This window comes from Nomascus leucogenys, chromosome X, assembly GCF_006542625.1.
Source record: "Nomascus leucogenys isolate Asia chromosome X, Asia_NLE_v1, whole genome shotgun sequence".
NCBI classification, from domain to species: Eukaryota; Metazoa; Chordata; class Mammalia; order Primates; family Hylobatidae; genus Nomascus; species Nomascus leucogenys.
This window is the reverse complement of record NC_044406.1, coordinates 106,072,047-106,099,972: the sequence shown is the minus strand read 5'-3', so window position 1 is coordinate 106,099,972 and position 27,926 is coordinate 106,072,047. Positions and strand designations below refer to the sequence as shown.

The 27,926-nt window shown below is 47.3% G+C and overlaps 1 protein-coding gene and 1 non-coding gene across 2 annotated transcripts; both read left to right on the top strand.

The window, feature by feature from the left end:
* The first annotated feature begins 457 nt into the window (after nt 1–457).
* On the top strand, nt 458–5,649 carry RPL39 (ribosomal protein L39). Its single transcript, XM_012499023.2, has 3 exons — nt 458–566; nt 2,156–2,259; nt 5,421–5,649. Exons 1-3 carry the CDS (start codon nt 564–566, stop codon nt 5,467–5,469), a joined length of 156 nt encoding a protein of 51 aa, XP_012354477.1. The 5' UTR covers nt 458–563; the 3' UTR covers nt 5,470–5,649.
* Nucleotides 4,681–4,812, top strand: LOC115833440. The gene has a single exon (XR_004028871.1). It is a non-coding gene; the product is annotated as a small nucleolar RNA SNORA69 (small nucleolar RNA).
* Nucleotides 5,650–27,926: the final 22,277 nt, after the last annotated feature.

Here is a 27,926-nt window from a genome sequence, read left to right as displayed (position 1 = left end):
AAGCGTCCACGTGGTCCAACCCCCTCCAACTTCTCCTGCTTCCTCCAACACGACTGTCCCTTCCCACACTTCCCAGCCAGGCCGAAATGACTCGTAGCCCTCTGGGAAAATGGCACTTACTCTCCGCCTGCCCAGCTCCGACCCGGCGTTCCCAGTCCCCGGCGCCCGGAGGTGACGGTCGCTTCCCCTGCCCTCCCTTAGGGTTAGTCCCGCCCAATCGGCTCCTTAGGTTTTCGAAGGAGCTTCTACTTTGGCATTTATCACAGGCTGTCTACCTCACTTACGAAGCAGGGTGCTCCTAGCACACTGCCGGGCCCCTGGGGGAACCCACTTAGGGAAGCGTAGCAAAGCTAACTGCATTCGGCAGGAACCAGCGCGCTTTCCCACGGCGCCACGGGAGCACACCGGTAGGCAGAGAAAGGACTAGAAGAGGCGGTCGGTGCATAGCGTCACCTCCTAAGCTCCGCCCATCAGAGGCGCCTTCTAATCTCGTTCTTCCGCCACCTTCCCCCCTCTCTTCCTTTCTCCGCCATCGTGGTGTGTTCTTGACTCCGCTTCTCGCCATGGTAAGTCCATCGGCCCCCATCGGCCCCAGGGTGGCTTCCCAAAACCCGAGGCCGCTGCCACGAAATGCCTGGACCCCGCGGAGCGTCGAGGGGCGGGAGCCTTTTAAAGGCTTTTTCAAGCAAAGATCCAGTTCGGCCACTGTTGTCTTTCGTGGCCTGGAGGGAAGCTAGTGAGCCAGCGAGCAACCTGGAGAGGGACGGGCTGCGCTGCGGCCGCGGATCCAAGGGGGCTCGCTCTTTGCCCGGCCGCTGCCGAGTCGGGCAGGAATTCCGGTTTCCCTTCGCTTGTAGCGAACTCTGGTTCTGGAGGCGGGGGGTGGGAGGTGGCAGCCTCCAGAACCAGAGTCCACCCCGAAATCGTGGCCTGACTGTGGGCTGCCCGTGGCATGCGCAACGTGGAGGGTAATCAGGAGGGTAATGTGGGCTACTGGTTTTCTAAAAGGGTTTAGCTTGGCGTGGAGAAGCGAACCACATTTTTAGATCCCAGGACTTTTGTTTAGAGGACGTTTATTCAGAGACTTGAGCGTCACCCCGTGGAAGCGCCTAGAACAAGGGGTGTTTTGTGAACCTGTGTGTCATTCTGGCCTTCTTAGTAAATGGCAGCAGCGAACCAGTCACTCTTTACTGGGAAATGTAAAATGTTGATTTCTAGATATGGAGGCGATAAGAACTGGTATTTTATTACTTGTCAAGTAGTAGTTTATTACTTGACAAAATTTACAACTGCTACTGTGGATGGGGGGCGGGGTGTAATCTTTGCCTTCTTTGTGTTGGCTGCCATTATTATGCAAGGGTATGTTCGTCCAGGTTGGCCAGGCATTAAACCTGCATCCGTGCCAATTTTGCAAGATTATTCTGTAGATTTGGGGGAGTATTGGGGTTGGCCTTAGATGAAAGCCAAAAGATGCAACTAGAAATTGAGACAGTCATCCTTGGAAAAGTGACATTTCATTTATTTTTAAATTTAAAAGTTTATTTTTTTAGGCAGTGAAATTTAGCAGTAGGGATAGAGTTAGGATTAATACCGAAATGGTGAGTAGGTTAGATCTTCTGAATGTCAGGGACTTTCCCTAAGTCTTAATTACCCTCCCAATGACACTTGAAAAGTATGTACCCCTGTTTTACAAAGTAGAGCACTGAGATTCGTTGACTTGCAAATGATAGGTAGGTGGTTCTGTTTGACTCAAAGCTGTGTTCTTCCCAGGAAGTCAGATTCCTTAGCCATTCCCAATGTGGTCGGCTGAGTCCCTGGGGGACCGCAGGGTAAATTGAAAGGTAGCCTCTGGCTGTGGAGCAGAAAGGACCTGGGTTTGAATCCTGGTTCTGCACATTGATGCTCTGATTTTGTGCATGTTTCTTAACCTCCTGATTCCACTAACTTTATTTGAACGATGGAAAACTGTGGTATCTGCCCCCAGAGAAGTTGTGAGGGTCAGAGACTTGCTTGGCTTGATGGCTTAGCGTTGAGAAGATTTTGGGGCTGGGGTATGTGTTAAGCACTCAAATGTTGGTTTGAAGGAGTTCTTGACTTTGAATCATTCGGGCAGGCTCTAATATCATTGTCTAAATTGATTGCATTTTCTTCCCAGTCTTCTCACAAGACTTTCAGGATTAAGCGATTCCTGGCCAAGAAACAAAAGCAAAATCGTCCCATTCCCCAGTGGATTCGGATGAAAACTGGAAATAAAATCAGGTAAGACCTCCATCATACTGCTTGTATTTTGCTAAATGTAGGAGCCACTGTGCCTGGCCAGGGTTACTTTTTGAGTATAAATACATGATTAAAATTGCATGCAATCCAATCCACCCTCTGACAGCATTCTCAAATTCCTTTTTAAAAACATACTTCCTTTGTTTCTGCACTGCATCCAGCCCACATCTGGGCTTATGGGCAGATAATTCTCCAATACTTGTTAATTTCCTGGTCATCTTCAGTCTGAGCTAGGTCATAATGTGGAAGGCTGTCTTATACACATCCTGGTGGGGAAGACCCAGTCAGTATTTTTAGGCTTTTTGTTTTTGTATTTTGTTTTTTATTTTTTGAGACGGAGTCTCGCTCTTGCCCAGGCTGGAGTGCAGTGGCACAATCTCGGCTCACTGCAACCTCTGCCTCCCAGGTTCAAGTGATTCTTATGCCTCAGCCTTCAGAGTAGCTGGGACTACAGGCATGTGTCACCACGCCCAGCTAAGTTTTGTATTTTTAGTAGAGATGGGATTTCACTATATTGGCCAGGCTGGTCTCAAACTCCTGAGCTCAAGTGATCTGCCCCTCTTGGCTTCCCAAAGTGCTGGGATTACAGGCATAAGCCATTGTGCCTGGCCTTTGTTTTTGTTTTTTGAGACAGGATCTTGTTCTGTTTTACATGCTGCATTGACACTATCACCGCAGCCTCTACCTACCAGGCTGGAGTGACCCTCCCACCTCATCTCTCTGAGTAGCTGGGACTACAGGCACACGCCACCACACCTGGCTAATTTTTAAATTTTTTGTAGAGATGGGGTCTCTCTGTGTTGCCCAGGCTGGTCTTGAACTCCTGAGCTCAAGCAATCCTCCTGTCTCACCCTACCAAAGTGCAGAGATTACAGGCGTGAGCCATCACACCTAGCGCAGTTTTTTAGATGTTTCTCTTTTCTAAAAAGAGACTAGAAAAGATTGGAAAACTGTCCTCTACTGCAGAAGTAGTTGATCTCAAAGGAAAAACATTACTAGAATTGCTATGAAGGACCTCCAAGGTCATCTAGACTAACTCCAGGGAAAGCTAGGCCTGAAACTCAGTCTCCTGCATGGCTTTTTCAGCCCATCGCTCTTTGGACCTGATGGGCCTTGAGACAGGTTTTGAAGGGAGGAAAAATAAGCAAGAATCAGCGAGAGTTGCCCGAGGTTCAGCAGTCGCTCTCTCACCCAGGCTGAGTGCAGTGGTGCAACCCTCCCACCTCAGCCTACTCCTGAGTAGCTGGGACTACAGGTGTTCACCACCATGCCTGGCTAATTTGTGTACCTGTTGTAGAGATGGGGTTTCGCCACGTTGCCCAGGCTAGTCAAAGCACTTTTTTTTTTTTTTTTTTGAGACGGAGTTTTGCTCTCATTGCCCAGGCTGGAGTGCAATGGTGTGATCTTGGCTCACCGCAACCTCTGCCTCCTGAGTTCAAGCGATTCTCTTGCCTCAGCCTCCCATGTAGCTGGCATTACAGGTGCCTGCCACCACACCTGGCTAATTTTTGTATTTTTACTAGAGACGGGGTTTCACCATCTTGGCCAGGCTGGTCATGAACTCCTGACCTCGTGATCCACCCGCCTCGGCCTCCCAACATGCTGGGATTAAAGGCATGAGCCACCGCGCCCAGCCAGAACTTGATTCGACTTGTATGGCAAAGCTAGTGGGATTGGTTTGCTAAGAAGACTTAAAAGTGTGGCTTCTTAGGGCTAACGTTGAGGGCCTATTTCCTTGGTTCATTTAGCCAGTTAGATGTGAAAATTGCCACCCATTGTAATGTTATGGGCTAGTTAATTGCTTATCATTCGTTTACTGGATGCTAGACACTGTCCTTTATTATTTGATACATCTACTTGATCGTGGGTTTCTCTGTGTCCTGCCTGATGGTGGGACCTGCTTGTGAAGAGTGAAAGAAGTATATATAAACCAGGCACAGTGCTTCATACCTATAATCCCAGCACTTTGGGAGAGGCCAACGCAGGAGGATTGCTTGAGGCCAGGAATTTGAGACCAGCCTGGGCAACATAGGGAGACCACCCCCGTCCATCTTTACCAAAAAAGTAAATTAGCTGGATTTGGTGGCACATGCTTGTAGTCCTAACTATTTAGGAGGCTGAAGTGGGAGGATCACTTGAGCCCAGGAGTTCACAGGCTGCAGTGAGCTGTGATCCGGCCACTGCACTGCAGCCTGGGCAACAGTGTGACCCTGTCTCAAAAAAAGAAAAATGTATGTAAAACTCAATGCCTAGTTCAATAAATAACCTGCTCTTAAACTCTGTGGTCTCCTAGAATTGGGAAGGTATTTTGTATGTAAGATTATATACCCTTGACCCAGATAATTGACCCAATGGAATGATTTTCATTGTCTTATCTATCTTCCAGCGTTAAAAATGTCTTTGAAAGCAGGCTGCAATTACAGTGCTTCATTTTGTGGAAGTACTGCCATTATCCTGCTGAAAGAAAAGCTGTGTTAATCATTTTTGATTTTGCCTTTATGAGGGTAAAATCATGACAGATTGACATGGACAATTCTGGGATTGCTGTTTCCCTGCACTAGAGGTGAATGGAGTAGTTGATCGATTGTAAAGATAATGCGAGGCCAGGTGCAGTCGCTCATGCCTGTAATCTGAACTCTTTGGGAGGCCGAGGCGGGTGGATCTTGAAGTCAGGAGTTCGAGACCAGCCTGGCCAACATGGTGAAACCCCGCCTCTACTAAAAACACAAAAATTAGCTGGGTGGTGTGGTGGGGGGTGGGGGTGGGAGGCGACTCTGTCTCAAAAAAAATATGCGGGAGCTTTTATGTGTTTGTGACCCATTATGAGGGGGTTCAGAGTATGTATACCTCCAGGTCCATTGAATCAAAAGTGGGTGCAGGTAAACTTGGAGAGAGTGGGCTTCACCACTACTCTGATCCCAGTTAAGAGCCTAGCCTTGAAATTATTTTGAGAGGATAAAACTTGGCTAGTTTTTAAACACGTAGGGAATCATTTTTTTTACTCTCCAGAAAGAACTCCAAACTTGTTAAAGGAGAGAAAAGCAGTACCTTTTGTATTTTGTGGTACCTAAAAGGTTATGTGAATGGGAACAGCTACATTGCTGTCAGACTGCCTTTGTAACTTGACATTTTTTTCTGTGTAGGTACAACTCCAAAAGGAGACATTGGAGAAGAACCAAGCTGGGTCTGTAAGGAATTGCACATGAGATGGCACACATATTTATGCTGTCTGAAGGTCACGATCATGTTACCATATCAAGCTGAAAATGTCACCACTAGCTGGAGATTTCGACATGTTTTCCTCTCTGAATCTGTTATGAACACGTTGGTTGGCTGGGTTCAGTAATAAATATGTGAGGCCTTTCGTTTTAATTGCTGTTGTATTGTGGTTTGTCAAGTACTGAATTCTCCCTTCCCTGCCAAATCTAATAACAACACTATCCAGTAGAACTTTCTGCAATGATAGAAATGTTCTCTGGCTACCATGTGCTTGAAGTGTGTTTAGTGTAAGGGACTGATTCTGTAAATTTTATTTTATTATTTTTTATGTATTTATTTATTTTGAGACGGAGTCTGGCTCTGTTGCCCAGGCTGGAGTGCAGTGGTACAATCTTGGCTCACTGCAACCTCCGACTCCTGGGTTCAAGCAATTCTCTTGCCTCAGCCTCCTGAGTAGCTGAGATTACAGGCGCCCCCCACCACACCCAGCTAATTTTTGTATTTTTAGTAAAGACGGCGTTTCACCATGTTGCCCAGGCTGGTCTCAAACTCCTGACCTTGAGATCCACCTGCCTCGGCCTCCCAAAGTGTTGGGATTACAGGCATGAGCCACCACGCCCAGCCTCACGTGATTTTTACAATCGATCAACTCCCCCATTCACGTCTAGTGCAGGGAAACAGCAATCTCAGAATTTTATTTTTAGTAGAGATGGGATTTCACCATGTTGGCCAGGCTGGTCTGGACCTCCTGACCTCAGGTGATACACCGCCTCTGCCTCCCAAAGTGCTGGGATTACAGGCCTGAGCCACTGTGTCCAGCCATCTGCTGGCTGTTTTTGTACAGTCTGTGAACTATATGGTTCCTACATTTTTAAATAGTTGAAAGAATATTTTATGCCATCTGAAAATTGAAATACAAATTTCTGTCCATATAAAATGTTCTTGTTTCACAGCCATATGCCTAACTTATGTATTATGTATATAAATGCACCCTTGTGCACAGAGATAATGTGGCCTGCGAAGCCTAAAATATTTACTGCTTTGCTCTTTATGGAAAAAGATTGCCAACCCCTGTTCCTGGATTCAAGAGCGTTCACTTGTTTAAAAAAAATCTAGGTTAATTGTTGACATTGTAACAGGTAATGCCATTGCCTGACTTACTGAAGAGCTACAGCTGAGTGAATGTGCAAGGTGGAAATCTTGTGGGTTTGAGCTTTTACCGGGTTAGTGCAGCTTCTTCAGTACCCCTTGCAGTTTCCCTGAGATGCGTTAACAAATTATTGGCCACCTTTGTGTCGGGCACTGTTCTAGGTACTTGGGATTCATTGGATGATAAACAAATTATGTGGCATGTTAAGTGGTAACAACGAATAGGCCAATATACAAGCCTTAGCAGATCTCTTCTGTAGAAAACGTGAGAAGGAACAAAGCTCCTCCAAATACCAGTGGAATTAGGATTGAAACTGCGGCAACAAAGGGAAAGAACGGTTTGGCTGTAACTCCCTGCCCAGTCGATAGAGGGCCTGTGCTGCCTGGACATAGCTTGAGAAGGCAGGTGGCAGGAGATGTGGGCTGCTGCGTAAAGTGTGCAAGTGGTAATGGTGGGATTGCACAGCAAAGGGGTCCCTGCCTTACAACCACACTAGGAGGTTCAGATGAAAGCAATTCCGGCCGGGCACAGTGGCTCACACCTGTGATCCCAGCACTTTGGGAGGCCGAGGCAGATGGATCACCTGAGGTCAGGAGTTCAAGACCAGCCTCGCCAACGTGGTGAAGCCTCGTTTCTACTAAAAGTACAAAAATTAGCCGGGCGTGGTGGCGCGTGCCTGCAGTCCCAGCTACTGAGGAGGCTGAGGCAGGAGAATTGCTCAGACGCGGGAGGCAGAGGTTGTAGTGAGCTGAGATCGCCCCACTGCACTCTAGCCTGGGCAACGGCAAGACTCTTGTCTCAAAAAAAAAAATAGCAATTCCTAAGAGCATGGCGCTCACCAGAAGTGTGAAGAGTGAGCTCCAGAATACCAAGGAACTTAGGAGCTTTAAAGGGATCTTTGGAACCTATCTCCTGAACCCCTAGACTGCAAATATTTTTTTTCTTTTTTCTTTTTCTTTTCTTTTTTTTTTTTTTTTTTTGAGACAGAGTCTCGCTCTGTCGTCCAGGCTGGAGTGCAGTGGCATGATCTGGGCTCACTGCAACCTCTGCCTCCCGGGTTCAAGCAATTCTCCTGCTTCAGCCTCCCAGTAGTTGGGATTACAGGCGCCTACCACCATGCCTGGCTAATTTTTGTATTTTTTTTTTTTTTTTTACTAGAGATGGGGTTTCACCATGTTGGTCAGGCTGATCTCAAACTCCTGACCTCAGATAATCTGCCCGCCTTGGCCTCCCAAAGTGCTGGGATTACAAGTGTGAGCCACTGTCCCCGGCCTGACTGCAAATATTTTCTCTTATTGCATCAGTGATGCCTTCATGTTCAAAGAAAGCTGCCACTGTGAACAGCAGTTGGTAAATATTAACATACTTAAAAATGTTACTCAAGGCTGAGCGCAGTGGCTCGCCTGTCATCCCAGCACTTTGAGGGGCCTAGGCAGGTGGATCGCTTGAGCCCAGGTATTCGAGACCAGCCTGCACAATATGGCAAAACAAAAAATTGGCCAGGGTGGAGTGCACCTGTAGTCCTAGCTACCTGGGAGGCTGAAGTGGGAGGATCACCTGAGCCTGGAAGGTCGAGGCTACAGTGAGCCGTGATCACACCACTGCACTCCAGCCTGGGTGACAGAGTGAGACCCTGTCTCAAAAAACGATACTCAAGTCCAAAGGAGAGGGACTTGATAAAATTAACTGACAGTCACAAGACGGGGACATTTCTAACCATTTCAGAGCATTAGAAAGCGGTCTTCTGCTTTAGAGTAGGTTGGGTGTTTGCTAACAGAGCCCAAGGAGGTTAAGTGACAAGGCCAAGGTCTAATTAACGGCATAGCCAGCTTTCTCTACAAACCTCAAATAGTTGGGATTACAGGCGCCCAACTATTGCACCTGTAGTCCCAACTACTCGGATAGGTAGGATTAGGATTTGGAGAAAGGGAAAATGACATGGACATGGGGTTAGCCGTGTGTGAGGGGTTTATTTGGAGCCTGGGAGTTGAAAGCTGTGGGGTCTGGATCCAGTGGCCCCTCGCTATCTTGTACAATTGCCAGTACCTGTTTCCCCACCTATGAAGGGAGTTGGGTTAGATCAGTGCATCTTGAAGGAAGGAATGGGAACTTGCGATGTATTTTAAGATTTCAAAAAGGTACTGAAATAGTAAAGAAGTGAAGCATTAGATGACAGGTTTTGAAAGACAGAAAGTCACCCTTGTGGTGACACTGCCCATCCCTTGACCTACTGAGAGGCAGGCAGCAGACTGGTGGTTGAGTTTGCTGCTGTCTGTGTATCACCAGACTATAGTTTGGATTCATTAAACCCTGCTCCTGGGCTGGGCATGGTGGCTCATGCCTGTAATCTCAGCAGTTTGGGAGGCCGAGGCAGGTGGACCATTTGAGGTCAGGAGTTCGAGACCAGCCTGACAAACATGGTGAAACCCTGTCTCTACTAAAAATACAAAAATTAGCCGGGCGTGGTGGCACATGCCTGTGGTCCCAGCTACTCGGGAGGCTGAGGCAGGAGAATCGCATGATCCCGAGAGATGGAGGCTGCAGTGAGCCGAGATCGTGCCATTGCACTCCAGCCTGGGCCACAGAGTAAGACCCCATCTCAAAACAAAACAAAACAAAACCCTGCTCTCCACCACTCACCAGTTGTAAGCCCTCAGTGTCCCCACCTGCAAAATGGGGTCTCCCTCAGAAGGTTGTGAGGATGAAATTTAATAATGCACCAAAGCACTTGGTTCAGTTGCCTGACTAGGAAAAGGAGATGAGGAGTAGGGAGTGAGCAGGAAGAACGTTTTGGTGTCAGTCCCCAGCACAGATGCACCATATGTTGGCACAGGGAGAGGGAGGTTGTGATGGGAGGCTGAGATAAAGTCAGGCCGAGCTGCCATGGAGTTGGTGCTCAACATAAGCTGCTAGATTGATGCCAGTTCTCTTCCAACTCCAGGGTTTTAATTTGGAGGGACAGAGTAACCCCTCAAGGCCTTGCAGGCAAGCCCAGGGTTGAATCCCAGCTTCATCACTGAACCAACTGTGGGACCTTGCTCTCTTAGAAGACTTTTATATCCAGAGTCATACCTGACTACCTCAGGTTTGTAAGGATTGAATGATGTCTGTAAAGGATTAGTTCCAGGAGTGTATTTTCAAGGTAACTTCAGTCTGTGCTCCCAGGTAAAAAGGTTTTCTTATTCTTTTTTTTTTTTTTTTTTTTTTGAGACGGAGTCTCACTCTGTCGCCAGGCTGGAGTGCAGTGGCACGATCTCAGCTCACTGCAATCTCCACCTCCTGGGTTCGAGTGATTCCTCTGCCTCAGCCTCCCGAGTAGCTGAGACTACAGGCACGCACCACCACGCCTGGCTAATTTTTTTGTATTTTAGTAGAGACGGAGTTTCACCATGTTGGCCAGGATGGTCTTGGACTCCTGACCTCGTGATCCGCCCGTCTCAGCCTCCCAAAGTGCTGGGATTACAGGCACGAGCCACTGCACAGAGCCTTGTTTTTTTTTTTTTTTTTTTTTTGAGACAGAGTTTTGCTCTTGTTGCCCAGGCTGGAGTGCAATGGTGCAATCTCGGCTTACTGCAACCTCCACCTCCCGGGTTCAAGTGATTCTCCTGCCTCAGCCTCCCAAGTAGCTGGGATTACAGACCTGCACTACCATGCCCAGCTAATTGTATTTTTAGTAGAGACAGGGTTTTACCATGTTGGCCAGGCTGGTCTTGAACTCCTGACCTCAAGTGATCCACCCGCCTCGGCCTCCCAAAGTGCTGGAATTACAGGCGTGAGCCACCATGCCTGGCCGTAAAAAGTTTTTAAAAAGAGAAAAAGGATCAATTCCACTAGATATTCTTCCATTTTACAGGTAAGAAAAAGGTAAGCTGGACATGGTGGCTCATGCCTGTAATTCCAGCACTTTGGGTGGCCAAGGCGGGTGGATTGCTTGAGCTCAAAAGTTCGAGACTAGCCTGGGCAACATGGTGAAACCCCCGTCTCTACTTCAAATACAAAAACTTAGCTGGGCGTGATGGTGCACACCTGTGGTCCCAGCTACTTGGGGGGCTGAGGTGGGGAGGATCGCTTGAACCCACGAGGTAAAGGTTGCAGTGAGCCCAGCTTGCACCACTGCACTCCAGCCTGGATGACAGAGTGAAACCCTGTCTCAAAAACAAAACGAAACAAAACAAAACAAAGAAAGTACCACCTCCCATTCCCTTGTCCTGGAATGTTCTCCCTCTTCATTTGGTTAACATCCATTCATCCTTCAGGTATCAACCTGCTTGTCACTTCCACAGGGAGACCTTCCCTGACTTCCCCCTCTCTTCTTCCAGTCCAGTTAGTTTCTTCTGCTTACTCCCTCTTAAATTACCCTGTAGTTTTCCTTCACAATTGTAACTATAAAGTTATATGTGTGGTCAATTAATTGATGTTAGCCTCCTGTGCTAGATTGTGAGCTCCACAAGGATAGATCCAGAAGGGTATGTCTTGCTCGCTGCACTTTGCTTTCAACAAACTGCATCTGGCACAAAGGAGGTACAATAAATGCATTTGTTGGCTGGGCGCAGTGGCTCATGCTTGTAATCCCAACACTTTGGGAGGCCAAGGCAGGCAGATCACGAGGTCAGCAGATCGAGACCAACCTGGCCAGCATGGCGAAACCCTGTCTCTACTAAAAATACAAAAAAATTAGCTGGACATGGTGGTGCGTGCCTGTAATCCCAGCTACTCAGGAGGCTGAGGCAGGAGAATCACTTGAACCAGGGAGTCGGAGGTTGCAGTGAGCCGAGATCGCACCACTGGACTCCAGTCTGGCAACAGAGTGAGACTCTGTCTCAAAAAAAAAAAAAAATGCATTTGTTGAATGACCAAATGAGAATGAATGAATGAATGAATGAATGAATGAAAGAATGAATAGAGGGGAAGATGGACTTTCAAGTGAGCAATATCAGTATAAAATGTGTGCTGTGGGCATGGTGGTTTACGCCTGTGATTCCGGCACTTTGAGAGGCTGAGGTGGGAGGATCGCTTGAGCCCAAGAGTTGGAGACCAGCCTGGGCAACATAGTGAGACCCCATCTCTAAAAAAATAAGTTATCCAAGTGTGGTGGTGCACACCTGTGACCCCATATATTCTGGAGGCTGAAGTGAGAGAATTGCTTGAGCCTGGGAGATCGAGGCTGCACTGAGCCATTTTTGTGCCACTGCACTCTAGCCTGGGTGACAGAGTGAGACCCTGCTTCAGAAAAGAAGACCTCACTGGGGTTCACAAGAAAGGAGACAAGGGGTGCACGTGTGTGTGTGTGTGGGTGTGTGTGCATGTGTGTGTGTGCATGCACAGTGGGTAGGTACCTGGAGTTTAAGGCACTAGGGAAAGGATATAGAGAATCAGGTGGGGCACATCATGAAAGCTCAGGTATCCTGGGAGTTGGGAGTGATACTGTTCTTTGGGGCTTCAGACTAGGAAGCCAGTCGTTGGCTGTCATCCTCCTCCTCCACACTGCTGAGCCAGCCCCGGCACTTGAAATATGATCACTGACAAGGCCACTTGGGGCTGCAGGTCCAAAGCTGCTGATGGGGACATGGCAGAAGCAGCAAGCCAGGACTTGGCTCTCAGCCCTGACTCTAAACAAAAATGTGTTCTTCTGATCAATTTGAATAACTCAGATTCCAGCAGAACTGATAATATAGATAGTTTGGAGATGTTTCATAAAGATGAAAATAGATACATATAATAGTAGCAGTGAGGGAAATGATAGTAAAACGCCAAAAAAGCAAACACCAGCAGCATAAGCCAGACCAGAGCCATCTTCTGGAGGAAGGAAAGAAAAAGAGAAAGTTTAAAAGTTAATCCCCCCGCTGGGCACAGTGGCTCACGCCTGTAATCACAGCACTTCGGGAGGCCAAGGCGGGCAGATCACGAGGTCAGGAGTTCAAGACCAGCCTGGCCAACATAGTGAAACCCTGTCTCTACTAAAAATACAAAAAATATTAGCCAGGTGTGGTGGCGGGCACCTATAGTCCCAGCTACTTGAGATGCCGAGGCAGGAGAATCGCTTGAACCTGGAAAGCAGAGGTCGCAGTGAGCCGAGATTGTGCCACTGCACTCCAGCCTGGGTGACAGAGTTAGACTCCGTCTAAAAAAAAAAAAAGTTAATCCCCCTCCACACCTCCCCCAACTCCCATTATTATCAATATTGGAATTATAGACTATTTTCTTTTTTTTTTTTTTTGAGACAGAGTCTTGCTGTGTCACCCAGGCTGGAGTGCAGTGGCACAATCTCCGTTCACTGCAACCTCCGCCTCCCAGATTCAAGCGATTCTCCTGCCTCAGCTTCCTGAGTAACTGGGATTACAGGCTGGCACCACCACACTCAGCCAATTTTTGTATTTGTAGTAGAGACGGGGTTTCGCCATGTTGGCCAAGCTGATCTCGAACTCCTGACCTCAGGTGATTCACCCACCTCGGCCTCCCAAAGTGCTAGGATTACAGGCGTGAGCCACGGTGCCCAGCCGCCTGGCTATATTTTTAGTGTTTTTGAAATATAACATTCATAAAGAAGAGTGCATTTTTTTTTTTTTTTGACAGAGTCTCGCTCTGTTACCCAGGCTGGAGTGCAGTGGCACGATCTCGGCTCACCGCAGCCTCTGCCTCCCAGGTTCAAGCGATTCTCCTGCCTCAGCCTCCCAAGTAGCTGGGATTACAGGCGCCCACCACCATGCCTGGCTAATTTTTGTATTTTTAGTAGAGACAGGGTTTCACCATGTTGGCCAGGCTGGTCTCAAACTCCTGACCTCAGGTTATCCAACTGTCTTGGCCTCCCAAAGTGCTGAGATTACAGGCATGAGCCACCGTGCCCGGCAGAAGAATGCACTTACACGCATAGATAGCTTGATGAATTTTCACAGGGTGAATCCATTCGTGTCACCAGCACCCAAATCAAAAAACAAAACATGATCAGCATCCTAGATGCTCCTCCTTGAGCTCCCTTTAGTCACTGTCACCCCCCAAATGTAACCACTGTCCTAGCATCTAACAGCATACATTAGTTTTGCCTGTTTTTGTGTTATTTATGAATGGAATAATGAACTTTGCACTTTTGTGTCTTGCTTCTTTTGCTCACTATCACATAAGATTGATCCATATTGTTGCATGCAATTGTAGATAATTCTGTGTCATGTTCCAGTGTGTGAATACCCCCTGATTTATTTCCCCACTTTCCTGTTGACAGGCATTTGGACAATTTCCAGTTTGGGGCCTTTATGAATAGTACTGCTATGAACATTTGTGTACATATCTTTTGTCCAATGTGTGTACACGTTTCATTACAGGTGATTTGGTTTTCATTTTATGCTTCTCAGGATATATAAACATAACGAAAATGTGTCTCATAATGAGACGAAAGCGAATTAAAATTTCCACAATGAGCATGTATTTACAATCAGATGAGATTAGGCAAATTCAGGGTGGCATGGCCACAGACTGTACTTATAATCAGAAAAAGATTTTTTTAAGAACAGGAAAATCACTGGGAGTTGAACAATGAGAACACATGGACACAGGGAGGGGAACATCACACACTGGGGCCTGTTGGGGGGTGGGGGGCCAGGGGAGGGATAGTATTAGGAGAAATACCTAATGTAGATGACAGGTTGATGGGTGCAGCAAACCACCATGGCACGTGTATACCTATGTAATAAACCTGCACGTTCTGCACATGTATCCCAGAACTTAAAGTATAATAATAAAAAAAGAACAGGAAAATTAAACTTAACTTTCAGGGTTAGAGCACAGCCACTCACGAATGTCTTTTTCTTTTTTTGAGATAGATCTTGCTCTGTCGCCCAGGCTGAAGTGACGTGGCGAGATTTCGGTTCACTGCAGCCTTGACCTCCTGGGCTCAAGTGATCCTCCCACCTCAGCCTCCCAAGTAGCTGGGACCACAGGTGCATGCTGCCACACCCAGCTAATTTTTGTATTTTTAGTAGAGACAGGGTTTCACCATGTTGGCCAGACTGATCTCAAACTCCTGGCCTCAAATGATCTGCCCACCTCAGCCTCCCAAAGTGCTGGGATTACAGGCGTGAGCCATTGTGCCCAGCCATCTTTTTTTTTTTTTTTTTTAAAAAAGAGGGTAATTGAACACAAACCTTCAAAGATGTCTCATGAAATTCAAGGGCAGGAGGCAGCCAGGCTTCCAGAAGAACCAGAACCAGGGCCTTGAAAGCCACTGAGAAGTCAGGCAGGCTGCTCTCGCTCTCTGGGCCTCAGTCTTCTACTCAGCTTCTTTCTGTGTGTCTGTCTCACTCTCGTTCTTGGCAGACCTGCCTCCTCTGCTTCTCTGAACACAAGGCAAAAGATGGCCTCCTCTCTGTCCTCAGGTCAGGCCACCAGTGGAAATGGATGGGAATCGCTGAATCCCAACAGCAAGATCATGAGAGGGAGAGGCCAGTGGCTCAACTTGGGTCATGAGTCCAGTCAAGAGTCAGTAACTATGGACCAGGCGCGGTGGCTCACACCTGTAATCCCAGCACTTTGGGAGGCTGAGGCAGGTGGATCACCTGAGGTCAGGAGTTCAAGACCAGCCTGGCCAACAAGGTGAAACCCAGTCTCTACTAAAAATACAAAAATTAGCCAGGCATGGTGGTGTGCGCCTGTAGTCCCAGCTACAGGGAAGGCTGAGGTGGGAGAATCGCTTGAACCCAGGAGGTGGAGGTTGCAGTGAGCCAAGATCGTGCAGCTGCACTCCAGCCTGGGCAACAAAGCGAGACTCCATCTCAACAAAAAAAAGAATCAATAACTATGGCTGAGAGGACAGGGTTATGCATAGGCTTGACTGCCCTGTGGGTGGGCTGGTGCCCAGAGAAAGCAGTATGGGCTTAGCAGATATCCCCAAGAGCATCTACTCCAAGGGAACTCTGAATGAGAGACCTGTCTGTGTACTAGTACTGGTGGCGTTGCCTCAAGTAATCCCTTACCTCTCTAGGATTTTGTCTTCCATCTGTTTGCTCCTGTTCTCTTGGTGCTTCCTACAGTCCTTTATGTTGACTTTTGTTTAAGTTTGCTTTTCTATGGGTAAATTTTCAGGGGCTCCCAAGGACACTAAGACCTGGGAAAGATGGCATATCAAACAAACAAAGGATAATTTTGAAAGAAATTCGACAAGCTTATGAATTGCGGGATTTGAGAATTCTACCACTGAACCACCCATGCACCGAATTGCGGGATTTGAAAACAGACATACTCTTTTGACTCAAGACCAAATTCTTTTCAGTTAGCAGTCCAAGCTGGAATAAAATATTACCTCTCTCCGGAAACTCGGGATAAGATGTTACCTCTCTCCAGAGACTCGGGATGACTCCCACTTTCTTATCTGAAGCTGCTAGTTTCAGAGGAAGTCTTTGTAACTGCCTTATGCGTTACGGCCTGGCACCTGTCTCTGAGTGTTCTGAGACACATATATAATGCATTCCAAACAGCACAGGGTAGAGGCAACTTTTTCTATTGTTAGTAATTCATTATCACAGTTACGATTTAAAATATTTAAAAATAGGCCAGGCGCGGTGGCTCACGCCTGTAATCCCAGCACTTTGGGAAGCTGAGGTGGGCAGATCACGAGGTCAAGAGATCGAGACTATTCTGGCCAACATGGCAAAACCCTGTCTCTACTAAAAATACAAAAATTAGCCGGGCATGGTGGCACGCACCTGTAGTCCCAGCTACTCGGGAGGCTGAGGCAGGAGAATTGCTTGAATCCGGGAGGCAGAGGTTGCAGTGAGCTGAGGTCCGCGCCACTGCACTCCAGCCTGCCAACAGAGCAAGACTCCGTCTCAAAATAAATAAATAAATTAAATTAAATTAAATATTTAAAAATAAAGTAACCATAGGAAAACTGGGTGCAGGCTATACAAGAACTCTCTAATATTCTTGCAACTTTTCTGTAAATCTAAAACTATTCTAAAATATAACTTTATGACTTTATTTTAAAATAAAATAAGGCCAGGTACAGGGACTTACACATGTAATTCCAGCACTTTGGAAGACCGAGGCAGGAGGATCACTTGAGCCCACCAGGAGCTTGAGACCAGCCTGGGAAACATAGTGAGACCCCATCTCTACAAAAAAAAAAATCCTTTTAATGAGCCAGGTGTGGTGTCACACACCTGTAGTCCTTCTACTTGGGAGGCTGAGGTGGGAGGATCGCTTGAGCCCAGGAGTTTGAAGCTGCAATGAGCTAGGTTTGTGCCACTGCACTCCAGCCTGGGTGACAGAGTGAGACCCTGTCTTAAAATAAATGAAATGAATATTCATTTATGAAAATAACCAAGCAAACACCTACACCTGAAATGAAATTGATGAACTATGCATTTTAAAGTGTGGCACTCAAGTAGGCATGCTGATGGTAGAGTAAGTTCCTGGTTTATTTACAAATCACCAAAAGTTGAGGAACTCCACTGATGATGTCTGCATCATAAACACTTACCTTAAGTTGTGTCTACATAGGTCAGTTCCGCATAGATTGATAGAGAAAATGTCCCATTCATAGGATGTCTTGTCTTAGCAAAACCCTTCGTGTAGGTGCTTTGGTTAACTGCATGGGGGCAGCAGAGTGACATGCAGCGCTCACAAAGCTATGGAGCTGGCCGGGCCTGAGTTCACATTAAATACATACCTCTCACTTAGTAGTTGTGCGACTTTATTTTCATTTATTTGTTTATTTATTCTGAGGTGGAATTTCACTCTTATTGGCCAGGCTGGAGTGCAATGGCGCGATCTCAGCTCACCCCGCAACCTCCTCCTCCCGGGTTCAAGTGATTCTCCTGCCTCAGCCTCATGAGTAGCTGGGATTACAGGCATGCACCACCACACCCGACTAATTTTGTATTTTTAGTAGCGATGGGGTTTCTCCATGTTGGTCAGGCTAGTCTCAAACTCCCGACCTCTGGTGATCCGCCTGCCTCGGCCTCCCAAAATGTTGGGATTACAGGTGTGAGCCACTGCACCCAGCCTAGGCGACTTTAGAGGAGTTACTTAACCTCCCTGAGCATGTGTAAAATGGGGTAAATATTGTGCTATAACTTGCTTTGGCAATTAAATGAGATGGTGTGTTAAAATTGCCTGGCCTATTGTATAATAGCAATCTTTAAGAGTGTCTGGTATAGGCCCAGCACAGTGGCTGATGCCTGTAATCCCAGCACCTTGGGAGGCCAAGATGGGAGAATCGCTTGAGCCCAGGAGTTCGAGACCAGCCTGGGCAACACAGTGAGACCCCCCATCTGTATTTAAAAAAAAATATATATATATATATAATAGAAAAAAAAAGAGTTTCTGATATAAACCTATAACTGATATTTGTTTCTTCCCTCCCTGCCTCCTTTCCTTCCTTCCTTCCTTCCTTCCTTCCTTCCTTCCTTCCTTCCTTCTCTTCTTCTCTCTCTCCCTCCTTTTTTACTCTTGACATATTTGGGGAGAGAGTAGATAGTTTCTGTTCCGGCAGGCAGTTAACAGAAAGTTTACACTGGTGTAGATATGTAGGCCCAAACTGAAAACTGAAAATGGATGAATAATAAATACATTGCTGTAAGACTCCCTGAAGTACAAGTCTCGAGCCCAGCACTATTCTTAGGAAAGGGTGAAGGGTCCCAAGAAGACGAGGATGTTCATCTCTTAATAGGAGCATTCAAGAATAAATTTCATTCATTTAACACATATTTACAGAACACCTACATGTGCCAAACAGTGCACTGGCTGCTGGGGATGCAGTGGTGAATAGGCTGGGCATGCACCCTGCCCTTAGGATCTCACAGTCTATTCCAGTGGCCACAACACACACACACACACACACACAATCCCGCAATCCTGCAATCCTGCAAGTTTCTTGGTTTCATACTTACTTGTGTGCAATGCATACTTATGTTTTTATTTTATCCCATTTCATTGAAAAAATGGATATCATGCCCCACTAATAGGTTGCTTGTGTAGTTTGAAAGGCATGGATCTAGTCAAGGAGATAAATACATAGACAATTATCATACATTGTTATAAGCACAATGATAGAGAAGTATTCACAGATGCCAAGGAAAATATTCTGAACTTACATATTTTAAATTAAAAAGGTCTGATAAGGCTGATGCCAAAACAATGTATGTCCATAGTGTGAAGTGCATATTTATATTTTATTTAATTAATTAATTTATTTATTTATTTATTTTTGAGATGGAGTCTCACTCTATTGCCCAGACTGGAGTGCAATGGTGAGATCTCAGCTCACTGCAACCTCCACCTCCCGGGTTCAAGCGATTCTCGTGCCTCAGCCTCCCAAGTAGCTAGGACTACAGGTGTGTGCCACCACACCCTGCTAATTTTTGTATTTTTAGTAGAGATGGGGTTTTCCCATGTTGTCTTGGCTGGTCTCGAACTCCTAACCTCAAGTGATCCGCCTGCCTCAGCCTCCCAAAGGGCTGGGATTACAGGCCTGAGCCACCGTGCCTGGCCACATTTATATATTTTTATCACCAAAGTGACATTCATATGCTTGCAATATGCATACACATATATTTAGTATGTAATTTGGGAATCACAGAATGATGACACTTTATACAAACAGAACTTTGTGCTTCAAAAGACAGCATTTCACTGGCATTTTGAAGAATGCTAGAGATAGTATGTGTTCCTGTTATCTATTGCTGTGTAACAAACTATCCCAAAACCTAGTGGCCTAAAATGAGCATTTTGTTTCCATTCCTGGGTCAGGAAGTTGGGAAGACCTTGGCTGGTTGCTTTTTTTCTGATCTAGTGGGGGTAGCCGGGGCTGGAGGATTCGCTTCCAAGATGCCTTTTCCACTCACATGCTGGGTGCCTTAGTGCTCCTTGGCCTTCCACTCCCTCTCCTTACATGGCATCTCATCCTACAGGGCCGCTTTATGTGGCTTGGCCTTCTCACGGCATGGTGCTCTTGGGATAGATGACTGCTTATGTGGTGACTGGCCTGATCATGTGTTCCAAGAGACAGGAAATGGAAGCTGCCAGTCTCTTAAGACCTGGGCCCTAAAACTGGCACCGGGACCAGCTTCCTGGGGGTGGTCGTGCAGTTGCACAGGGCTCTGTGCTTAGCTTGATGCTCTGATTTTGCTATCTTGAAATTCCTTTTTTTTTTTTTTTTTTTTTTTTGAGATGGAGCCTCGTTGTGTTGCCCAGGCTGGAGAGCAATGGCGTGATCTCGGCTCACTGCAACCTCCGCCTCCTGGGTTCAAGTGATTCTCCTGCCTCAGCCTCCTGAGTAGCTGGGATTACAGATGCATACCACCATGTCTGGCTAATTTTGTGTATTTTTAGTAGAGACAGGGTTTCACCATGTTGGCCAGACCGGTCTCAAACTCCTGACCTCAAGTGATCCACCCGCCTCAGCCTCCCAAAGTGCTGGGATTATACGCGTGAGCCACCACACCCAGTCTTTCTTGAAATTCTTAATTTCTTAAAAGGGGTCTCACATTTTCAGTTTGGGCTCCACAAATTACGTAGCTGGTCCCACCCAGACTGGGTTATCCCTTTTCCTTTATTTTTTTGGTCTAAGCAGTTCCAGAACCCATCCAGATTCAAGGGAAAGTGTGATAGAGGCCACCTCTCAATGGGAAGGACTTGTGGTCATCTTTAATCCATCACAGCATGGTATGGGATAGGAGAAAGAGCACTGGAATCAAGAAATCTGAGGCTTAGTCCCAATTTTACAGCTACAACTAGCCTGCCACTAACAAGCCACCGCAACTTTGGGGACCTGTTTTCTTCCATTTGAAATGAGGAAATTGGACTTGATTGCTAACCTCTAAAATCATGAACCTATAATGCCACATTTGTAACTGTCTAATGTACATCTAACATGGTGTTCATTAGAAAAACTGTTTCCAGTCCGGGCACGGTGGCTCAGGCCTGTAATCCCAGCACTTTGGGAGACCGAGGCGGGTGGATCGCTTGAGGTCAGGAGTTGGAGACCAGCCTGGTCAACATGGTGAAACCCCGTCTCTACTAAAATTATAAAACTTAGCCAGCCATGGTGGCAGGCACCTGTAATCCCAGCTACTTAGGAGGCTGAGGCAGGAGAATCGCTTCAACCCAGGAAATAGAGGTTGCAGTGAGCTGAGATCATGCCACCACACTCCAGCCTGGTGACAAAGTGAAACTCTGTTTCAAAAAATAAAAGGAAAGAAAAAAGAAAAATTGTTTCCACAGGGCTCTCCAAAGGAAGAAGGGCATGGGAACTGAAGGCAAATGAATACAAAAAACACAACTATTAGTTAAATCAGAAAGCCTGCGGATCTAAATTCAAGGTCAGCTGCCTCCAACTCCCACTTGTTCATTCTCAAACACCCGTTTCAGACTATGAGGCTGATACGTAGTGTTGTATCTGTGCTGGGTGCTGGGCTGCAGCAGTGAACCACATCCACAGGCCCACATCTTCTTGGACTCCCAGCCTACAGGGAAGCAGATGACAGCGCAGACACAGCTCCTAGTGCGGAGTGCCACGGCAAGGAAGGCGCTAGGGTCTTGGGAACCTGTCCCGAACACGGGAGGGGCTGAGGAAGAGCAAACTGAGCCCTGGAGGCCCACGAGGAATTAGGTTTTGTGGCTGAGGCTGCCGGGTGGAACATTCATGTCCTATGCAGAGGAAGCAGACTGTGAAAAGGCCCAGTCAAGAGAAAGCTGGGAGATCGGGAACTGAAAGTTACTGCATGGCAGGAGTGTAGAAAGGGGATGTATTCATGGGTGAGGAAAGAGGATGCAAACTGGAAGTAGTGATGAGGAATGACGCTGGAGAGATAAGCAGACACCAGATCACGAGAAGCCTCTAAGTCTTAAGTGAGAGCTTCAATTCTATCCTGAGGCCAAGAGAAACATTAAAGAGTTCAAAAGTAGACAGTGGCCTATCAGGTTTGGGTTTAAGAAATCATCGAGGTTAGTAGGCTGGGCATGGTGGATCATGCCAGTAATCCCAGCACTTTGGGAGGCTGAGGCAGGCAGATCACCTGAGGTCAGAAGTTCAAGACCAGCCTGGCCAACATGGTGAAACTCCGTCTCTACTAAAAACACAAAAATTAGCTGGGCTTGGTGGCACATGCCTGTAATCCCAGCTATTTAGGAGGCTGAGGCAGGAGAATCACTTGAACCTGGGAAGCGGAGGTTGCAGTGAGCCAAGATCTTGCCACTGCACTGCAGCCTGGGTGACAGAGCAATACTCTGTCTCAAAAAAAAAAAAAAAGAAAGAAAGAAAGAAAAAGAAAAGAAAAAACAGAACGTATTCAACTTCCTGCAACCAAACCTGTGAACTCACCTGTATGTGCGCCTTCTTTTTCCTCCTGCACTCCTGTTATAATAATAACAGCTACCATTTATGCAATGTTCCTGTGTGCAAGGCACAATGGTAAGCATATTACATGCATTGTCTCCTTTAATCATCAGCCCAAATTTATGAGGCAGGTACTCATAATTCCTTTTTTTTTTTTTCCTTGAGACGGAGTCTCGCTCTGTCACCCAGGCTGGAGTGCAGTGGTGCGATCTCAGCTCACAGTAACCTCTGCCTCCTGGGTCCTGTGCTCTGCCTTACCCCTTCCCACCTCTTGGGAGCTTTGATCCATTGACTATTCGCGTTGACTCCTCTGTCTTCCTACTTCTCCTTCTCTTTTGAGTCCTTTGTGTCATTACACAAACAAGCTGTGACTCCCAAGCCAAAATAAAACCCCTATCCTGGCCGGGCACAGTGACTCACGCCTGTAATCCCAGTACTTTGGGAGGCTGAGGCGGGCAAATCACGAGGTCAGGAGTTTGAGACCAGCCTGGCCAACATGGTGAAACCCCGTCTCTACTAAAAATACAAAAATTAGCTGCGCATGGTGGTAGGCGCCTGTAATCCCAGCTACTCAGGAGGCTGAGGCAGGAGAATCACTTGAACCCAGGAGGGGGAGGTTGCAGTGAGCCGAGATCATGCCACTGCACTCCAGACTGGGTGACAGTGCGAGACTCTGTCTCAAAAAAAAAAAAAAAAAAAAAAAAAAAAAAAAAAAAAACTCTCCCGTAACCCCACAGCTACCTCCAGTTCTCTCTTGATTTGCTTATCCACGTATCCAACTGTCTATTGGATCTCTTCATCTCGATGTCATATAGCCAATCTCAAACTTAGTGTATCCAAAACAAGTTTTGATCCCCTTCCCCTACCCACCAAAAAAACCTATTCTTCTCATGGCCCTTCCCTCTCAGTAGAAGACACCACCATCCACCCTGTTGCTCAAGTCAGAAACCTGAGCATCATCCTTGACACCTGTGTCTTCCTCCTCCCCTACATTCAGTCAATCACAAGTCTTGTTGATTCTATGAAATCTCTCTTATCTGTCCATCTGACTCTACAGACCATAGCCTCTTACCAGTCCCTCTAATCCTAGCCTACTCCTCTCCATCCCGAATCAGTGGGTTCTCAGCAGCAGTCCACATGCCAACGTCGATGCTTTCTTTCTTTTTTTTTTTTTTTTGAGACAGAGTCTCACTCTGTCACCCAGGCTGTAGTGTAGTGGCACGATCATGGCTCACTGCAGCCTGGACTTCCCAGGCTCAGGTGATTCTCCCACCTCACCCTCCCAAGTGGCTGGGACTATGGGCATGTGCCACCATGCCCCGCTAATTGTTTTCTATTTTGTAGAGATGGGGTTTTGCCATGTTGCCCATGCTGATTGTGAACTCCTGGGCTCAAGTGATCCACCCGCCTCGATTCTGTAATCTGTGGGATTACAGAATCCTAGCACTTTGGGAGGCTGAGACAGGCAGATTGCCTGAGGTTGGGAGTTCAAGACCAGCTGCCCAGCATGGTGAAACCCCGTCTCTACTAAAAATACAAAAAAAATTAGCCAGGGGGGGTGGCAGGCACCTTTAATCCCAGCTACTCGGGAGGCTGAGGCAGGAGAACTGCTTGAATCCGGGAGGTGGAGGTTGCAGTGAGCCAAGATCGCGCCATTGCACTCCAGCCTGAGTGACAGAGCGAGAATCTGTCTCAAGGAAAAAAAAAAAAAAAAGATGCCCAGGGCCTCATGAGCGAGTGTAATGGGTAGAGTGTTAACCTAGCCTGAGCGGCAGGGAAGACATCCCCAAGGTGGTAACATTTAATCTGACACCTGAAATGAAGGATGAGTGGGTGAATGAAGGATGAGTGGGTCAGGTGAAGTCAGGGGCAAGGGAGAGAGTAAAGTGTTTCTGGAGAGTGAACAGCATGCAGAAACCCCAGAGTTGAGAATAACATGGCTCTTCGAAGGATCAGCAAGGAGGACTGAGCGGCTGGAGCAGAGTGAGGGAGGGTAAGTGGGGAAGGGATAAAACAACTTTGGGGCCGGACGCGGTGGCTCAAGCCTGTAATCCCAGCACTTTGGGAGGCCGAGGCGGGCGGATCACGAGGTCAGGAGATCGAGACCATCCTGGCTAACACGGTGAAACCCCGTCTCTACTAAAAATACAAAAAAAATTAGCCGGGCGAGGTGGCCGGCGCCTGTAGTCCCAGCTACACGGGAGGCTGAGGCAGGAGAATGGCATGAACCCCAGGGGGCGGAGCCTGCAGTGAACCGAGATCGTGCCACTGCACTCCAGCCTGGGTGAAAGAGCGAGACTCCTTCTCAAAAAAAAAAAAAAAAAAAAAAAAAAAAAAAAAAAAAAAACAACAACTTTGGGAGAGGCAGGGTGCAGTGGCTCATGCCTGTAATCCTAACACTTTGGGAAGTTGAGGAGGGTGGGCCACTTGAGCCCAGGAGTTGGAGACCAGCCTGGGCAACAGGGTGAAACTCCGTCTCTACAAACAATACAAAAAGCTAGCCTGGTGTGGTGGCATGCACCTATAGTCCCAGCTACTCGGGAGGCTGAGGTGGAAGGATCGCTTGAACCTGGGAGGTCGAGGCTGCAGTGAGCTGTAATCACACCACTGCTGGGTGACAGAGTGAGCATCTGTCTCAAAAAAACAAAACAAAACAAACAAACAACAATAACAACAACAACAACAACAACAACAAAAACAGGACTTTGGGAGAGAATATAGAGTGAAGAGAAAAGCTTCCAGAACTTCATCCTGGTAAACCCCAACAATTAAAGCCATAGGAGGTTATGGAAGACTAGACAAGAGTTTCAAACAGGAGGAAGTAGCCAACATTGTTCAGTGCTGCCAAGAAGTGAACTAAGATAAGGACTTGGATTTGGCAGATGGGAGGTGCAAAGGCATGAATATATGTGTCCCTCCGAAATGTGTATGTTGTAGGCCGGGCACGGTGGCTCACACCTCTAATCCCAGAATTTTGGGAGGCTGAGGTGGGCAGATCACTTGAGTCCAGGAGGTGGAGACCAGGCTGGCCAACATGGTGGAACCCCATCTCTACTAAAAATACAAAAAGTAGCCGGGCACAGTGGCGGGCGTCTGTAATTCCAGCTACTTGGGAGGCTGAGGCAGGAGAATTGCTTGAACCTGGGACGCAGAGGTTGCAGTGAGCTGAGATCTCGCCACTGCCCTCCACCCTGGGCGACACAGTGAGATTCTATCTCAAAAAAAAAAAATGTGTTTGTTGGAACTTAATCCCTAAGGTGACAATATTAAGAGGAGGGATCTTTGGGGAAGTGATTAAATCATGAGGCTCTGCCCTCATGAATGGGATTAATGCCCTTATAAAAGAGACGGCCGGGCTCGGTGGCTCACGCCTGTAATCCCAGCACTTTGGGAGTCCAAGGTGGGCGAATCATGAGGTCAGGAGTTCGAGACCGGCCTTGCCAACAAGGCCAACGTCTCTACTAAAAATACAAAAAATTAGCTGGGCATGGTGGCGGGTGCCTGTTATGCTAGCTACTCGGGAGGCTGAGGCAGGAGAATTGCTTGAACCCAGGAGGCGGACGTTGCAGTGAGCCAAGATCGTCACGCCACTGCACTCCAGCCTGGGCAACAGTGACAGCCTTCATCTCAAAAATAAATAAATAAATAAGGCTTCAGAGAGCTGCCTGGCCCTTCCATCTCTTCCACCATGTGAGGACACAAAGGTGCCATAAATGAGGAACAACCTCTCACCAGACACCAAACCTGCCTTGATTTGGGACTTCCCTGCCTACAGAACAGTGAGCAACAAATTTCTGCTCTTTATAAATTACTCAGTCTAAGGTATTTGTTTTTTTTTTTTTTTTTTTTTTTTTTGAGACAGAGTCTTGCTCTGTCGCCCAGGCTGGAGTGCAGTAGCACGATCTCAGCTCACTGCAAGCTCCGCCTCCTGAGTTCACGCCATTCTCCTGCCTCAGCCTCCAGTCTAAGGTATTTTGTTATAGCAACAAGAATGGACTAAGACAGGAGGTCATCATGGGGGACGTTTTGTTTTTTTTTTCTTTTGGCTCACTGCAACCTACATCTCCCGGGTTCAAGCAATTCTCATGCCTCAAGCCTCCTGAGTAGCTGGGATCACAGGTATGTACCACCACGCCTGGTTATTAGTAGAGACGGGGTTTCACCATGTTGGCCAGGCTGGTCTCGAACTCCTGACCTCAGGTGATCCCCCTGCCTTGACCTCCCAAAGTCCTGGAATTACAGGTGTGAGCCACCATGCCCTTGCTGGAAGCAATTGCTCTGGGATGATGGAGGCAGAAGCCAGAATGCAGAAAGTTAAGGACTGAGGAAGAGGTAAGGAAATGGAGATGATGAGGTAAGGAGACCTCTCAGCAGACAGGCTTTACTATGAAGAGAAGAGAGACACAAGTTTGAGCCAGAAGGCTAGGGAAGACTTGAGCTTTTTTGTCACCCAAAGTGACACTCCTATTAATGACTTACTAAATGTCTGTTGTACATGGACACATAGAGAGGGAACAACACACACTGGGGCCTATCAGAGAGTGGAGGGTGGGAGGAGGGAGAGGATTAAGAAATATAAATAATGGGGACTGGGTGCAGTGGTTCACGCCTGTAATCCCAGCACTTTGGGAGGCCGAGACAGGGAGATCACCAGAGGTCAGGAGTTCGAGACCAGCCTGGCCAACATGGTGAAACCCCATCTCCACTAAAAATACAAAAATTAGCCGGGTGGGGCATAGTTCCAGCTACTCGGGAGGCTGAGGCAGGAGAATCACTTCAACCTGGGAGGCAGAGGTTGCAGGTGAGCTGAAATAGAGCCACTGCACTCCCACCTGGGCGACAGAGCAAGACTCCGTCTCTAAATAAAGAAATAATGGGTACTAGGCTTAATAACTGGGTGATGAAATAATCTGTACAACAAACCTCCATGACAGATGTTTACCTATATAACAAACCCACACATGTACACCTGAACTTAGGCCAGGCGTGGTGGCTCACGCCTATAATCCCAACACTTTCAGAGGCCGAAGCGGGTGGATCATGAGGTCAAGAGATCGAGAACATCTTGGCCAACATGGTGAAACCCATCTCTACTAAAAATACAAAAATTAGCTAGGCGTGGTGGTGCACGCCTGTAGTCCCATGTGTCCAGAATGTATTCCTTCCAGTGGGTTATTGGTCTCGCTGACTTCAAGAATGAAGCTGCAGACCCTTGTGGTGAGTGTTACAGCTCTTGAAGATGGTGTGTCTCGGAGTTTGTTCCTTCAGATGTTCAGATGTGTCCAGAGTTTCTTCCTTCCCATGGGTTCGTGGTCTTGCTGACTTCAGGAATGAAGCCGCAGACGCTCACGGTGAGTGTTACAGCTCATAAAGGTAGAGCAGCAGCAAGATTTATTGTGAAGAGCAAAAGAACAAAGCTCCCACAGCACGGAAAGGGACCCAAGCAGGTTGGTGCTGGTGGCTCGGATGGCCAGCTTTTATTCCCTTATTGGGCCCTGCCCACATCCTGCTGATTGGTCCATTTTGCAGAGCGCTTATTGGTCCATTTTACACAGTGTTGGTTGGTGCGTTTTTACAGAGTGCTGATTGGTGCATTTACAAACCTTTAGCCAGACACAGAATGCTGATTGGTGCGTTTACAACCTTTAGCTAGACACAGAGCACTGATTGGTGCATTTTTACAGAGTGCTGATTGGTGCGTTTACAAACCTTTGGCTAGACACAGAGCGCTGATTTGTGCATTTTTACAGAGTGCTGATTGGTGCATTTACAAACCTTTAGCTAGACACAGAGCACTGATTGATGCGTTTTTACAGAGTGCTGATTGGTGCGTTTACAAACCTTTAGCTAGACAGAAAAGTTCTCCAAGTCCCCACTCGACCCAGGAAGTCCAGCTGGCTTCACCTGTCACCAGCTACTGGGGAGGCTGAGGCAGGAGAATCGCTTGAACCCAGG

Coding starts and splice junctions, on each gene's coding strand:
- RPL39 (XM_012499023.2), top strand. Junction 2,260..5,420: donor AAAACTGGAAATAAAATCAG/GTAAGACCTCCA, acceptor TTTTCTGTGTAG/GTACAACTCCAAAAGGAGAC.